Source organism: Athene noctua, chromosome 5 (assembly GCF_965140245.1).
Source record: "Athene noctua chromosome 5, bAthNoc1.hap1.1, whole genome shotgun sequence".
NCBI lineage: Eukaryota > Metazoa > Chordata > Aves > Strigiformes > Strigidae > Athene > Athene noctua.
Window position 1 is genome coordinate 52,703,557 of NC_134041.1, and position 16,559 is coordinate 52,720,115.

The 16,559-nt window shown below is 52.1% G+C and overlaps 2 protein-coding genes across 2 annotated transcripts in view; one reads left to right on the plus strand and one right to left on the minus strand.

The window, feature by feature from the left end:
- The first annotated feature begins 1,378 nt into the window (after positions 1-1,378).
- Positions 1,379-16,559, plus strand: part of MFSD13A (major facilitator superfamily domain containing 13A) — a 35,111-nt gene continuing 19,930 nt past the window's right edge. Inside the window, exon 1 of the mRNA XM_074907629.1 lies at positions 1,379-1,439. The gene's annotated coding sequence lies outside the window, so the exon portion shown is untranslated. The remainder of the gene's footprint in view (positions 1,440-16,559) is intronic.
- On the minus strand, positions 8,600-11,418 carry C5H10orf95 (chromosome 5 C10orf95 homolog). Its single transcript, XM_074908433.1, has one exon. It carries the CDS (start codon positions 9,575-9,577, stop codon positions 8,921-8,923), a length of 657 nt encoding a protein of 218 aa, XP_074764534.1. The 5' UTR covers positions 9,578-11,418; the 3' UTR covers positions 8,600-8,920.

Genomic DNA, 16,559 nt, shown 5'->3' on the forward strand with positions numbered 1-16,559 from the left:
CTCACCAATTTACACGCCAAAGTTCCCATCCAGCCCCGCCATGATGGAGACACAGGGCAGAGCGCGGCAGCCATGCAAAGCTGGGGCACACAGCCAAGCACATGCCTGTCCATGAAATACACCCTGAGGCCTTGAATAAGTGATGCCAGCTGTTTTTAGGGGCTTGCATGGATAAATCTGTGACTTCGGCTTGGTCACCTCTGCAGCGCAGCCTTCCAAGGTGCTTCCCACCCCAGAAACACACGGCAACCCCCAAAAGGCAAAACTACTCTGTAAATGTTATCTAAATGTGCAGGGCGGCTCTTGAGCCCAGACAGGGACGGTGCAGGCAGACAGGTGTGCTGAGGCATTCCACCATCCCCCTATTAATTTATTTGCCAATTTATTTATTGATTTGTTCACCGTGGTGCAGGAGAAGCAGAAGTTCTCACGCTGCCATCAGCTCAGCGCTGCAGCCTGTGCCGGGGCCTCAGACTCTCGTTTCCAAACTGCCTGCAGAGGGGAACCCCGGGGGACCTGACGTCATTTCTGAGCAAAAACAATGGTCGGGCATTCGGCAGCACCAGGGGGGAAAGGACAGGAAGAGGATGCTGGAGAGCAGGACCTCATGGAAAAGGAATCCCACCAGGCACATGTATTGACCCTGCCAGAGCTGGCGGAAACCAGCAGGGGGTACCTGGCCAGCCATAATGTCCCAGGGGACATAATCTATTGATGTCCCAGGGGACAGCAACACGCCCCCTGTGGTGCTGGCAGGCATGCTGCTGGATTGAACACTGGCCGATGCGTTGCCGGGCCCATGGCAGTGCCTGTTGCTGCAGGGCTCTGTGGGCGGAGGACAGACACTGCTCGCCACATGAGTGAGCGATGTGGAGGTGACCCCAACCCTGGCACTGGCACCACTTGCAGAGGTGCTACGTTAAAGGAGGAGGTGGATGGGCTTTGTCAGGGTGATGCCAAGATGCATCTGAGTCCCAGGCTGGGGATTTTCACTCCCAAAAGGGGAGGCTGAGCCAGTTGGGCAGCCACCCTTGAGCTTGTGCCAGGGAGGCAGCGCTCAGGCACCCCCTCCACTCAGCCAGGGAGGAAAATCCCCCCAACTCAGGAGGGTCATGGGGCAGTGGGCAGCCTGGCATGAGCAGAGGGTGCTTCTGACCATGCCGCAGCTTCCCGGGAGAGCAGCCCCCCTCTCTGGCATCCAGCCCTTCCCAGGAAGCAGAGGCTGCTGGGGGCCGCAGGCCTGGCACGGGGATGCCGGTTGCTCCCTCCCACGGCTTCCCCTTTTCTCAGAAAGCCTGGAAACCAAAGGTGAAAGAAGTGGGTGGAAACTCTGCACGCTGCCGTCCAGGAAGAGAAGTGAGTAAGTCGGCTGCAATATTTAACAGTGCCTCCAGTCCCTCCACTCGCAGACCCGCCTCGAGGGGAGCCGGCGCTGCGGGGTGAGTGCTGGGGTCATGCCGCGCCACGGGAGGGTCTGTGCCAGAGCCGGGGGGGCTGGTGTGGCTGGGTGCGGGGTGATTTCTTTGCTGATGCTCTCCCCAAGGAGCCATAGCCGGGGTGCTGTGGAGGGCGGCTCTCCCCATGCTGAGCAGCGAGGACACGGTCACGTCTCGCAGCCGATGGCAATTTGCCCGTTACCGGCTGCGAGAAGCCGGAGGAGGTGCCAGACCCCATGCATGGGGCATGAGCATCTTCACTTCTATCCCTGGCTTTTTTGGTAGCCTGCAAAACTGGATCCGTTCTGCTAGTATTTTAAAGGGAGGGCGCGGAGGGGCGGGGGGGGGGGGGCAGGAGGCACGTTACTGTTCCTACAAACTTCCTGAGAAGGCAAAGTGAAACCCCCTGGATTAATGCCCCAGACACCATGTCAGCGTGGCGCCGGTGGCTGTGCAGCACCCACACAATGCCGCTGCTTGGCCCCAGGCATGTCCTGGCCAATTAATAACTCCGGGGCTAATAAGCTGCCAACACCAAAAGGAGGGCACTGCTGCTTTTTTTAACATGTAAAGCAGTAAATCATTAACCACCAAGCAGCGGCAGTACCTGCAGGGTCCTGGCAAGGCAGCCACGTCCCCTCCCAGAGCAGCCACTCGTGCTTTGTCTCCCCCAGGAGCAAGAGAGAGGGGAGCCCTCCAGCCTGCCCCGCACCCCCCATGGGAGGGAGGGAGGGCTAAAGGCGACTGGCAGCTCAGGGCTAAACTGGTGCAGCACTGATCTCCGGGTGGCAGGGTTGGCTGCGCACGAGCATCTGCTTCCCCACATTCTCCCATCACCTCCCGACAGGGCTTGCGGTTGGGAAGTGTGCTGGTGTGGCTGTCTCTGCTGTGCTCCGAGGGACGGGCCAGGCGGCTCAGCTGGGGTGTTTCATCTTCTCTGATAGTATTTCCCCTACTCATTGCACAGAAGGGTGTGCAACAGGGGGGTTTGCAGGGAAGGATGGGTGCTGGACACATGGGGCTGGGGGGATGCCTCCTGCGGTGGCTCTCATGGCACCCTGATACACCCATGGGTGCTGCTGTGGGTCCCCTCCAGGGTCTGGCTCCCCCCGGGCTCCCAGCTGGCTGTTTCCCATCTCTGCTACCCTGGGGCCTGGGTGCCTCCTGCCCCAGGGGCAGGGGCTGTGAGGGGCTGCAGCTTAACTCAGTGCAACGCAGAAAACCCCTGCAGCAGCAGCAGCATCCTGCTGGGCACCCACTTGCCTAGGGTGTCTCTCGATCTGCCAGCATTTTTGGGCTGAGGTCAGGAGCCTTGAGGAGCCCTCGACTTTTTTGGCTCCTGTGCTGGAGCCTCTCTTTTCCCCCGGTACCCGCTCCTGGGCATGTCTGTTAGCTCCAACAAGCCATCACTTGGCTGCTAGGATCAACATCAGGGTCTCAAATCCAGACCTCTCCCAGATGCAGGACAAACCCAGGACATCCAGCACCAGAAGGGGATGTGTACCAGAACCGGCATGGGGATGCCACACACCCAAGCCAGAGAGGAGGATTTAAGCAGCGCAGGGTGCCAAGGGCTCCTGACGTGAAGTCAGGGGAGGCAGACTGCAGCGGGGCCATGAAACCCCCACCTGCACAGCAGGCAGCTGGGCTGATGCAATCCTCCCCAGGGCTGAGCTGGGGCAATGGGGTCAGCACGTGCTGCTCACCTCCTAGATCAGTGCTGCATCCTGATACGTCTTCAAGAAAACACGGTGTTGAGCCCAGGCAGGGCTCTGCCACACCAATAAATACCCAGCACCCAGATGGCTCGTTACCTGGCGCCCTGCTCCAGTGCAAACCAGAGGCCAGGGATACTTCCAAAGACACAGGGCCAAATCCAGCCCTGGCCCTCCAGGAATGCAGGGCAAAGCTGGAGACAGAACACCAAGGAGCAAAGGCAGAGCCGGGAGGAGGAGATGTGCCCAGCACACACAGCACATGGGAACCTGCATGAGCATCTTGGAAACACAGAAACACCCACTCTCATGGGAAGGGGTCAGTCTGGAAGCAGGAGGTTGGGTAGAGCTGTCTCTTTGCCCACTGTGCAGGAGCAGGAGCCCAGCACCACTGAAGAGGGGTCACAGCCTCCTGCACCCCATGGCTGCCTGCGGCACTGTGCCCCAGGGACAGCCCACATCATTCTCTGCTCCTGAGGCCCCTTGGTCCCAGGGGTGCTGTGGGTGCCATGTTGTGGGGATATTGCTTGCAGCAACAGCCGGGAGTGAAAGAAAAGAGTTAGAGCTTGTCTGAGTTTGCATTTCAACCCTTCCTTTCCCAGCTTGGCCCCCATGGTCTTCCCATCACTCCTGGGTCAAACTGCTCCTGGTGCTTTTTGGAGACGGGGTACCCTAGCCCCCACAGACGGGATGCTAAAAGTAACTTGCTGGAGCTGTCCCTGCCCCATCCCAGGGAGGGCAGGGGCACAGGGCACAGTGGAATGCATGCCAGGCAGCTGCTAAGCTGTCCCATGTGGCCCCAGCACCCATGTCACCTCCCTGGGGCCACAGAGCAAGGGAAGGGGATTACTTTCAGAGCACCATCAGGGAGGACTTGTCAGGGTTGGCCCCCAACTTGCATGCCTGCCTGTCTGCTTGAAACCCTTCCCCTTTCTTTGCTAACCAGCCCACAGAGGAAGATAGGGAGGAAGGCTTTTCCCTCCACCTTTCAATTCCTGAAACCGGTGGTTGCTCAGAGCAGCTGAAGGCTGAAGGTGGTGGCTGACAATTTGAACAGCAGCAATCCTTCAACCCTTTTGGGGTAAATGTCTTGGAGAGGAGTTTTACAACTTCAAACATGGAAGCACAAAGGATTTCCATGTGTTTAAACAGCCAGGGACCACAGGGCAACCACTCCATGGCATGAGCTGGCCAAGGAGCAGCCCCAAACCCCCCCCATCCTTACCAGCCATTGCAGCCTGGCAGGTCTGCTCCCACCTGGCTGTAGGCTCTCTGGCAGGCAGCCTTCCTGCATTGCACAGGCACCTGCCTGCAGAGTTGCGGGGGGGTGTGGAGGAGGAGGAGGGAGATCACCCCACTGTTCTGAGCTCAGGGAGCTCAGAACTATTGAAACCTCTCTGCCATGCCCCAGTAGTCTGAAAAACTGCACAGTGCAGAGCTGGGTCCCTGAGTCACCTCTTTGACCCTGACCACCTGCTGCAGGGCGGGGACACCCTGGTGTATGGCTCTGCTTTAACCCATCTCACTCCACTGCTGCCCCTCCGGGTAACCCCTGCGCTACTGCTGCAGGTGGACCCCAGGATGTGCTGGGGCTGGAACCCCCAGCCTGCAACCCCACGGCTTTTTCAATGGGTCTTGGCTCCTTCAGGACATTGGTCAGGATGGAGAGTTCATGCTGCCCTGGCTGAACTCTGACTCCCTGCAAATGGATTAAAATAGAGCCCCGGGCTGGCTGTTGAGCAATAGTGGAGTTAGCTCCTTACACCCACAGCTGCCTGGTGCTTCCCCCATCGAAATCTTTGCCAGTGCTCCGAAGTGGTGTGTGTCATTTCCCGTCTCTTCTGCTGATTCGTCAGACCTGAGGGCTCCCCTCCTGCACTGCTGGCGTACAGGCAAAGGGCTGTAACCCTCTCCCAGTGGTTACTCCTGCCCAAGCCACCCTGAGCCACTGTCGTCACAACTGTGTCAAACTACTGCTGAGCCAAAAAAAAAAAGGCTCTCCCAGCCCTTCAGCTATCAGCTCAGTTCCTGGGTTTGAAAATTAGCATCTGCTGATGACCAAGGCTGCCTAAATCTGCTGGCAGCATCAGCACCTCCACGGCTGCTCACAGGGGTCTCCACATGTCCCCCAAGTCTGGCCCTCCATGCACATGAGCTTTGCAGCCCAAACCAGAGGGTGGGGGCAGCAGGCAGCACAGGACACAGGCATATTTGTGGGATGCACCAGCATGTCCCCAGCTCAGCCTAGACCAAGACCAATCCCTCCCTGGATCCGCTCTCTGAGCTGTCTGGAAAAGGCCTTCCACTGCCTTATTTTAAGCTGCAGATTTAACCTCTGTCCTTTCCCAGTCTCAAATGGGCAGGCTCCCCTGCGCCTTGTGGCCCACCCATGATACCACCTGCTGCACAAACCACTCCCATCCATCAGCTGGCACGTCCCAGTTCCAGGGGTTCCCAGGAGCACGGTTTTGGTATGAATGGAGCAGAGGACTGGTGCCTGGGAGCACTGGGATGCCCCTGCCACCCCTGGCACAGCTGTGCCCCTTTCTCAGATGCACATGCAGAGGAAGAGCTGTTTAGGCTGGGGGATGTATCACTGCCCACACACAGAGCAAACACATAGGTGGGATTCCCAACGCCCCTGTGAATACCAGCCCCAACTGGAAGAAATTATATTTCTCTTACAGCTCCAGCAGGTTTACAGAGCTCAGGGCTGACCTGAAGCTTTGCAGCAGCTCTGAATGATAGGATGATATGTGGAAGCAGTGGAAAAAAATAGCAGCCAACTTGAGCAAAGTTTCCAAAGCAAGCCGTGCTGCGTGTGCTGCCTCTGGGGCAAGTGGTGCCAGAGTTCTCTCCTTGCAGCAGCTCCCAGTTGCAAAAATCTGTGTCAGCTCAGTGCCTGCACTGTCATGTCAGCAACATGGTGAGCTCTTTGCTATTTTTTCCTCCCTCACAGATGGAGACACAGCCGGCTGGGGCCAGGGGAAGCTGACTCGCACTGGCTGCTTGGCTCTGAGAACTGAATTCCATAGGCATTAAAGCCTCCAAAAATGCCCTATGGATTCAGTTCTGCAGCTGGGCAGCAAATAAGCCTCAAACCTTCAGGAAGAGAATTCAACTCTGAGCTGTTCATGCAAGGAACGTGCAAATCTTTGCTCCCGCACAGAGACCAGAGTAGGGATGGAGGTGATTATGACCCTGGGAAACCCTGCATTCAGAGAGCAACTCAAGGCGGTGGCCATTTGTGACAGGCTTTCCCTCAAGGGAAAAAAAAGCCTGACTGTAAAATGTTTTCTTCCGTCTGGAAGTGAAATGGCACTTGAGAAAATAAATATGTTGCTGCCTCCTGATGTACTGTATGCAATTGTAAGCCTCTGCTAAAAATACAGTCAGAACAACAGTCTGGGTGTGCCCAGCAATCTCCTGTTCAGAGTCCGGGCAGTGAGACCAAACAAAACTTCAGAGAAGATAAACAGGACAAATGAAGTTAAGGGCTGTACCCACTTTCTCACTGCAGGCCCCAGAGATGTTCCCAGGAGGAACAGGTATTTGGAGAAAGTTTTTGTGGAGGCAATGGCTCTCTTTCCACCCATCCATCACATACCTCTGGGAGACCTTGGCTGCACACCTTGAGTTTTGGGGATATTTTCCACTATAACGGAGTGCAAAGGTGCCACCAGGAATTTATTGGCCAAAGGAGTGGCATTTAGGATAAATTATTATGTAAGTCCTGGTAATTTGTGTAGCATCTAATAATCACCATAGGGTAAAGCCCATGGTCACCCTTACCTTGCCTAGAAGAGCTAGTTTGCATCGGCTCCAGGATCTCACCTGAAGCAGCCCCTTCCCAACACGTGCCCCATGGCTGGCAGCATCCAGTTACAACAGCCCAGCTGTGCCCTGCACCAGCCATAGGGGATGGGGAAGAACTTCCAGCAGCCCCTCAGAGCACCACTCTGCCCACACAAGGATCTGATGCGTGGACTTCAGAGTTCACTGCTTAAGCTACTGCCCATAGGAGCAGCTGCTGCTGGGAGGGCAGAGAGCACACTGCCAGCACTGCAAGGCTGCGGCAGACAGGGACAGTGGGCATCTGACTGCACATCTCTACCTGGGCAGCATCCCCTGCTTAGCCAAGGAAGAGAAAGAAAACAAACACACACCCGGGAATTGCTGCATTTTTCCTGTACTGGGTGACCAAAGGCATATCTAATTAGCCACCAGTCATTAGCAGAAGCCTTTTCTGGCCCATTCAGTAAGTCCCATGGCCACCACTTGTAATACAGCCCAGAAGCATCAGCTTGGTCTGAGGTTTCTGCAGCAGTTTTTCTGCTTCAGCCCTCTTGCAGCTTTATTTGGCAGCAGAGTTAACCCATTTCCAAGAAGCTGACTGGGGAAGGGGAAATCCAAGTATTTGCTGAGACATTCTGGCAATTGCTTAAATTAGCAAAAATTGTTGCATTATATAAAAAAATCCACTGATATTGACTTTATAGCAATTTAGAGCCATGAAGAGCCTCCAAGTTCACCCTCCCAGGCTCTCTCCTTTGCTATGTAGATGAGGAGCACCCAGCTCCCTCCTGCATTAGAAGGCCTTTCTCCCACATGGCATGTCAGAGGGAGGCTACAGGGGGACAGAGGAGGTCCCTCCCTTCATGGAGGAGTGGGGGCAGGGGTGTCCCTGCTGGCCCCCAGAGAAGCAGCTGTCAGGCAACAAGCTGGGACAAGGCAGGGTACTGCCAAGCAGAATAACCCACCACATCTGGGCAAAAGCCATGTCAGCAGTCATCCCTAACTTTGCAAAAGGGTGTCAGGTTGCAAGTTGTTCACAGGAGAGACTACTGTCAGGCAGCTAAAAAACCAGAAATATAAGCATTTGCATTTGAGGGGTTTTTATTGTTTATTTATAATAATTTAAAAGGTACAGAATTTTGCAAGCAAGTCAGACCCAGCCCCTCACAACCCTCCAGGCTTCCAGCACAACTCTGAAGTCCACCCTTCCAAGAGACCAAGCTGTGGAAGTGTTGTGGTCCACCCAACTCCAATAACCTTGCTGGAAAGCCAGCACCTCCAACCAGAGATGAGTCAGATCCAGAGCATGGCCTTAAGCAGCAATTTCAACAAGGGCACGTGGCCAGGAAAACTGAGCACCAGATTACCAAGTGTAAGAGGATAGGGACACCATGATCTTCTGCCAGTGCATAGGGAAGTGCTGCATACAGGCCTCACACAGTGATTAAGCACAGTCATATGGTCATAAACAGCAGTGACAAGATATGCAGACAATTGCTCTTCACAGTGCTCAAGAACCCCTCCCTCCTCTGGGACCCGCACTGCTCCCAGCCCGGAGGAAATCCCACTTTGATCTCCTTAACTGAGTGCCAGGAAGGGAGCCAGCTTCCAGGACCTTCCCTTGGACAGGGTAGGAAGAAGCCCATCTTCTAATCAAGGGCTGCTGTCTGGAAACCCCCCCACCAGACCGTGACTACTCAACCAAACCAGTGGAAATCAAATGTTCATTTCAAAACCAGGAACAAACTGCTGATCTGACAGACAGTCAAGTGCCACATGGTTTCTTCACAGGATGGGCATTGTGCATCAAACAGGATAAAGCTGCTGTAAGCTTGTGGAAGATGGGGAGCAGTTAAAAGTCAATGGGAGTGGTGGCATCCATTGCTTGTGCTACTTGCAGACTGCACTGAGAACAGCTGCCAACTGGCTCCCAGGAGGGCTCTGGAGTGTCTGTCCATCAGGTGACTGACTACATCAACGTCTGAGTTTCTTTTTCTTCTTACGGTTCCGGTCCTCACTGCTGTCATCTGCCTCACTGGCACTGGGGGTCACAGCCCGCTGGATGACTTTTTTTTCCACTGCATATTCCTGCTCTCCTACCTTGGGGTCTCCCTTGATCAAGAACTCCCCTTTCCGGTAGGTTATGGAGACGCTGGTCCGTGGGTAGGTGCCATAAACCCTCCGGAGATCATCCTTCACAAATTCTGGAAGGTCTTTCCTTGGTCCAAACACCTTTCCAAGCTTCCCCCATTGAAGCTCCCCTCTCATTGTGAAGCCTTCTGGCCACGTGTCTCGATACTGATCTGACCTCTGGTAGGTAGCATAGGGATTGTAGAGAGGGACAGGGACCATGGGAGGGAAGTGCCAGGTGTAGTACGGATGGAAGTAGGGATTAGAGGCACTGTAGAGATGATGATACTCCACCTGACCTCCCACATAATCAGGGTAGCTGTTCCGGTCCACCACAAAGGTGATGGGTCGAGTGTAGAAGTTGTGCATGTGGATGGGAGGGAACATCACAGAGCTGGTCATGTCTTCTGCTCTCCCAGTTCGTGGTGGTCGGTAGGTGTATGCAGAAGGTGGGATCATGGTTGGGTAATACTCCTGCGGCACAAAGGCAGACTGGTACATGGTAAAGGAGCTGGTGGTTTTTCTGTTTGGTTTCGGTTTTGTTTTGTTTGGGATTTGTTGTTTGGTATTTTTTTTCACACAGGGGATATTTTTCCAGAGCAGCTGATGAGTCTCAATCTGTGAGGACAGGAGGGGACAAGAAACAATTTACATTGGTTATATACATTCCAGAACCAGGCTGAATAAGGAGATACACCTAGCACTTAAGCATACCAACTAATTAATAAAAAGGAGCTCCTTGCATCTGCAGCTTGCAGGGGCAGTAACATGGCAAGAACAAGCAGAACCACATTGCCAGTGACTGCCTGTTGACTGCTCATCAAGACTCCTCATTTAACCCACCCAGATCTCAGTGTTACAAAGATGAGAACAAGCTGGTATAAAAAACACTGAGGACAGAGAGAGGGCCTCATATCCTCATGACATGGCTCTGCACTGGTGGGAAGCGGCGAGACAGACAGCAAGAAGCTACAGACCCTTGAGCAGGCATAAAAATGGGGAAGGCAAGCACAAGTGAAAGAAGACCAAAAATAAAGAAAGCAGGCAGAGAGAGGAAAGAGGATACAGCCCAGCCCTGCTGCAATCATTTCAGCTGCCATCCTGCCCAGACAAGTATATCTTAAACAAAAATCTTCAACTGTCCTTGACTCCCTCCACATCCTCCCAAAGCCCTGTTTCTGCTCTGATAAGCAAACAAGAGCTGTGCCTGTTGTTTCTAGAGCAAAAATCCATGCACATCTACATGTCCTCTGACAATTTCTCATGTAAAACCATCTCGTTTTGGTCTCGCTAGTTATCACTCATGTGTGCATTTACCTTGAGCAACTCTGATCCACAGCTGAATTTGTTTTTAGCTTTCCCTCACCAGACAATCCAAGCATCCTCCAGGGCATTAAGCAATGTCCTCCCATGACTCAGTATCCTCTCCCCAAGGGCAGGAAGGGAAGCTGTACAGAGCATGAGGCTTTTTAAAAAAAGTTTGCTACTAGAGACAGAAAAAGACCATGCACAGAACTACAGGCATCAAGTTTTTTTTCTTCCACAGATCCTGTAAACTTTTTGCCTCAGCCTTAACTACAGACCCTCTCACACAGGTGCTGACTGAGTAAGATAAAACTCACACCTCAGGTCAGCGCTTTTCTCCAGCCTAACAGGAAAACTGGCAGTCCCCCAAGAACCTGCCTACCACAAGCAATGCTGGGTACTACACAATGGTGGGTTTGCCCTTTTTTTTTTTTTTTTCCAACCAGCACAAGTTGTTCCTGTCCCTTGAGGTTCATTATCTGCACTAGCTCAAGCCTGCTTTTGCTACGGGTCCAGAGCTAGAAGTCTACCCCCTGCACAGGGAAATAGCACTAGAGCATTCAGACAAGATCAGGCAGTACCCTTAAACAAGACTTGCAGACTGGGAGCCAAAGCCCATCATAACCATCACACCCTCAGATAGGAGAAAAGAAAAAGTTCACAACCTACTTCATTTAAAGCCATTACAAAAAAATAGGCTCAAATAGCTTCATGCAAAATAAAGCAAGCAAGCTTGAATAGGTTTGACCGAGGTCTCCCCAGCTCACTAGCAGGTGTTGGGAGGAGGGGAGCAGGCACCATGATGTTTCCTGCGTTTAGCCCAGTTTACAACAGAGCATAGCTCAGGCACTCAGCAGGCAGGGACAGGCCTCTCTGTGCTTGAGGGCTCCTAAAAATCTCCCTGAGTTTCTCTGACCACTCTGAAGACATTTAGAGCTGAACCTCCTGCAGCAAGAAGCTCCACTGCACCCTGTTTGAGCACCTTAATCTCCTTTCAGTAAACATCTAATGATTAGCTAGCTTCCAAACACATTACCCAACTAACTTAGAACCACCTTGTGTATCAATGGCAGCAAGAGATGGGTAAATGGAATAAATGGTCTCTTCTTAAAAACCTGTCTCGGTGCATCTTTTAATCCCTACTGAGAGTCACAGAAGCATTTCCATGGATCCATCATCTGCACAGAGACCGCATAGCTATTGTATCCATTGAGCAAAAGAAAGTAAGCCCAGCTTACCCCTCCTGCTGAATCACAGTGTGTTGCTTCATGCCAGTTTAGGACAGCCCTAGGGATTCTGTTATCTGTCAGTTGATGAACAGCTCAAAAAAAAAAAAACCTACAAGTGTTCCATCTACCATCCACTGCAGCACTCTACATTTTGGCTGTCAGCATCAGTGCTCCTGGGCCTTCCCAGCAGCTAGGAGGGAGGGAGGTAATGCATTAAAACACTCAGGTTTTAGCACCAAGGTGGCCCAAGAACAGCTATTAAGTGCTTTGATTTCACATTGGTAAGGAAAATAAGCTGGTGGCTCTGCCAGGCAGCATGGCCTATAAAAGGAAGAAAACTCAGGAGCTAAGAGGGGGAATGAGATGAGGATTAAGCAGGGCTGGGAGCACTCCAGGGCAGCACTGTCACATGCCCAACCACAGAAGTCAAGACATTTCCCTGGAAGCAGATCACCCAGAGAGGAAGATGTTGGAAGCAAACAGTGTAGACAATACTTCACAGCCCCAGAGGAAGTTTGCAGAGCTGTCACAGCAAGCCTTGGCTGGGTGGCTGGAGCTCTGGCTGCCTTTGCCTTTTGGGGGCTCCACTGCAGAGCTGCCTGGTGCTGCCCTGTCCCCGCCTGCTCCCCAGCACAGAACTCTCCCCCTGTGCCCAAGCACTAGAGCTCTCAGGATTGCCTCAACACACACTTTCACAAGCACAAGGGCCTGAATCCTAGCTCCTGGCTTGCAGGGCATGGCACCGCTCTGAATTATTAGGTGTGTTGCAACAAGCTTTTGGTATGCAGGAAATACAGGGCTCCTGCCCTGCCCCTACAGAGCTGCAGCCTTGTGCTCCCAGGGGTTGCCATTATTTACCCTGCCATTACACCAGTGCCTGTTGTGCATATTGACCTTCAGACTGCTTCAGCTTCCAAAGGCAGGGGAGACAACAGTTGGAGCAAAGGACTCTGCAGAGCTGAGCTAGGGTGTGACAAATCCACATGTATGGGAGGAGAGAGGGCTTTGAGAGAGCCAGTGGTAGCTTGCCTGACCCTGTTCCACACTCACAGAAAGCCAGAGCTGGTAGTGCTTTAGGCAAAACAGGGTTTGCCAGGAAGGTGATCTTTTGTTAGACCCTCTGATGGCCAGAAGACTTCAAAAGCCAGATGCTTAAAAAACCACAGCCCCCAAACACCAACATTAGCTAGTGGTACTCCTTGCAAAAAGGGTCCAACCCCCATCCAGTCTCTTCTCCCCTTCACCTGCTCCTACTTCCTGTGTTTCTCCAGTGCCAGCAGGCAGAGGCTGCCCTCGCTTTAGAAGTAAATATCCAATAGCCTCCAGCTTTCTCCTTTGCTTTTCAGGAGCTGAAGGCTGTTGGCTGTAGGACCAGAAGGGGAAAAGGGATCCTGGCTGACCTGTTTCTTCAGGCTACCATCCATCTACTTTCTTCCCTTGCTCTAATTTCAAACTCTCCTATGCCTTGGGAAAAGTCACCACATCCATTACCTGGCACCTGAAGGTCTGGAGCAGGAAGGTGTAGAACAGTCCTTAAAGCTCAAGCCAAGTTCTGCTCAATGCCTCCTTGGTCCTGAGAGCGACTGACAACCATCAGTACACACCAGCTCCTTGGTGGTAGAGACTGAGAGGTTGGACAGACAGGCACCAGGCTGTGCCTGGGAGGCAAGCCTCCCCAGATAGGGCACTGGGAGCTATGGTTGCCAGCAGGGAGCAACAAGGGACGAACCCAGTAAGAAAGGCCACAGCAAGAAAGTAAGCCTTTCCATCATTTTTGGCCTTGCTGGAAAAGGATTCAGCCCCACTTGGCTGGAGCTGAATGAGAAGCCAGGCACAAAAAGAAAAAAGGAAAGAAAGCTCTCAAGAAGGTCACAGCCAGCTGAAATGAGATTGTCATCTTTGCTTGGTGAGAACATGATACTTCAGACTCTTCCTAGGTTTGCCAAAGCTGACTCCAATTCCCTCTCCCACCAGCCAGCCATCTGGCAGGGCCGCTCTCTCCTCACATATCTTAGTGCAGGTTGAAGAGACTGACACCACAGCTCCCCAAATACTTGATCTGCCGAGAAAAGCGTGCTTCAGTGCCAGCTGACCCAGACAGAGTTGCTATGGAGCAATCAAGCAATGTTTGTAACTCAAAACCAGAGAGTACACTTGATAGCTCAAGTACAGGGAAGATTTTGTTTCACCACTCTATTATGCAGTTACTACAGGTAATTAATCCATCTCTAGTTAATAAGAAATGCACAAAGCTGGTAGGACTTTCCTAGTATCTAAAGCAGCAGAAATTACTTCCTAGCATTACAGAAGAGCACAGTTTTGCTTGACATGTCTCAGGGCAGTAAAGCATTACTGTCACCCAAGCTAGCTTTGAATGTGGGGAGCTGTTTAGGTAGTCATGGAGCACAAAACATTGCGAGCTGCAGAAAGTGGAGGAAAATAAATACATTCTCTAGGAGAGAGAGATTAAAGTGAGCCTGACTGTAGCATGGGCACAGAACAACAAACCAGGTGTGCCATAGTATCCAACATGTGAAAATTCATACAAGTATCTCATGTCTGGAGAGATTGGTTTCACCTAGACCAACAGTTCAGAGACTATCACCAAGTCTTCTGTCCACCTGAAGCAGCAACCAAAGCTAGCTGGATCCTCAGATCAGGCTGGCAGTTTGAACAGGTTAAGATGCTTCCTCAGGAAGCATACTGAAAGCCAACACAACTGTAGAGACACTCGGCCCACAAAAGAGGACATGGCCATGTATTTAAGTCTTGACCAAGACTATTCTTGCCTCATGGCATAGCCCTATCATCATCTCCCAAAGAGAACAAGGAGATCCCATTAAGTTACCGTTTCCTCTCCACGGTTCCAGCACCCAAACTTTACGACTCTTCTCTCTGGCTTTCTTTGTGCCCTGTTCTTCTCCCCACGCCACAAAACCCACAGATCTGTTGCCACTGCTTTGTAGCAACTCTCAAGGGTACAGGGATGAATACTGCAAAAGCAACATTTCCCCCTAACCAAGTGGATGAAGAACTCATAAGTTATTTCCAGTTAGTCTCCCCATTTTGGGAAGAATCTGCAAAATTGTTGCCATCTGACAAAGCCTTGGCAAAGGCCTCCTCCCTTAGCAAAAAACTTCAGGGACTGCTCTGGAAGTGACAAAACTGAACATAGTCATCAACATGTGCCTTCCACAGCTCTGGTGTCAGAATCCCCCACACTCATCCAACATCCTAGTAGCTGGAGACAGTGTGTGGGAGAAGATCACAACAGAGGTTTCTTATTTTTCCTTGTTACTTCCATCCCCCCTACTGCCAACATAGCATCATGCTCTGTTTGAGGTCTTTTAAGAAAAACTCACCCAGGAGAAGACTCCCAAGTACTTCTTGGGGAGGTGGGAGAGTGGCACAGAAAGCCATGCAGCACAACACAATAGCTTCGATCCTCTGCCACCAGTACTGATCCTTAGGACAGAGGTACTTGGCTGCTTTCCTAGAAGGGATGCTCTCACTCAGCCAGACATGCCTGGCAACAACACAGGAATTCAAGGAAAGTGCAATAGCTTGTTACAACCTGGGTCCTTTTGGGCCTCAGTTTTCACCTAGAGGAGCAGATTCATCACAGAAGCACTTTCAGATTTTGTTGCCCCCACCCCCCAGTAAAACAGCATCACAGGTTGTTGCTGCATTCTTCAAGAGAAAAGCAAACCCACACTGTCCCAGCAAAGCACTCCAAGGAGTGTTAAATACTTCTACAAGAGGTTACTACATCATGCCTAGTACAACAAGGTGCCACAAGGCAGTAGCCAGTTAACAGCAGTACAAACCAGGGCTGCAGGGAACAGGTCTTGCCTCCCATTTGCCAAAGCCCATCACAACCCAAGGGGACGGTTGACTTCTTGGAAGAATCAAGCTCTCATAGCATCTAGAAAGGGAGAAAGATACTGCGTGGTGGGCTGAGATGAAGCAGGGCCATCTCTGTCCCTCTCCTACTCACACACTGCACTCCTGTGGCCCCTCTGGCAGCACAGAGCACAGCCTGGATGAGAAAAGGGGCCTGCCAGCTCAGGAGGAGCTCTCCATTTCAGACTTGTACCCTGAGTGCCACCGTAGTCACAGGTTTATGCATGCAATTCATTTTCTGTAAAGCTGCAGTGCACATAACTGTAACCTGCTTCCTGCAGGCAGAGCTGACACTGCATACCAGGAGCTGGGCAGCTGTTACATACCAGTGTCTTCTTACATCCATCTTCTCAGATATTTCTAGATGGAAAGTTTGGTGAGGCAGGAGAACACACAGCCCCTGCTTCCCAGAAAAGGGGTGAGGCCATTTGCCATGCTCCCTTATGCTATCTATGCTAACATGTAAAGGAAGATAAGTGATACTGAAAGCAGCTTGAACACAGCCCATGAGAAAGGGCAGGTATTTTGCATGAAAACTTAATGAAAGCATGTAAGAAGTAAAGCTATGAGGTGGAAAGGGTTTGAGAGAGATGAGAAATAGAAATTATCAGAAATGGAGAAACCCACCAATCCAGTTTATGTTTTTTAGTAAAAGGTAAACATGAAAGCTATTTTGGTGGGATCAAAGAAAGCAGCATCACAGGGCAGGAGACAGATGGAGATGGCTGTGGATTCCCCTGCTTGCCCTCCAGGTCCAGAGCTGGATAGGAGCAGCAGCTGAGGGGTGGCATCCTCTCCTTGGCAGCAGGACAAGCAGCCCAGGTTTCCAGACTGGACCAATTCCTTCATCCACTCATCTCTGAAGCTGTCTAACAAAAATTTACCTCATGAGCACAGCTGAGGAGCCTGGAGCAGCCCTATGCAGCAGAGCACCAGTATATAGGCTTTGTAGGGTGTGAAAATGCTGGTCTACAAGGCTCTTTGGCCAGGAAGCAGCACATTTGCTCCCCCTTGCATATTCAGTAGTACAACTGGCACTGGAGGAA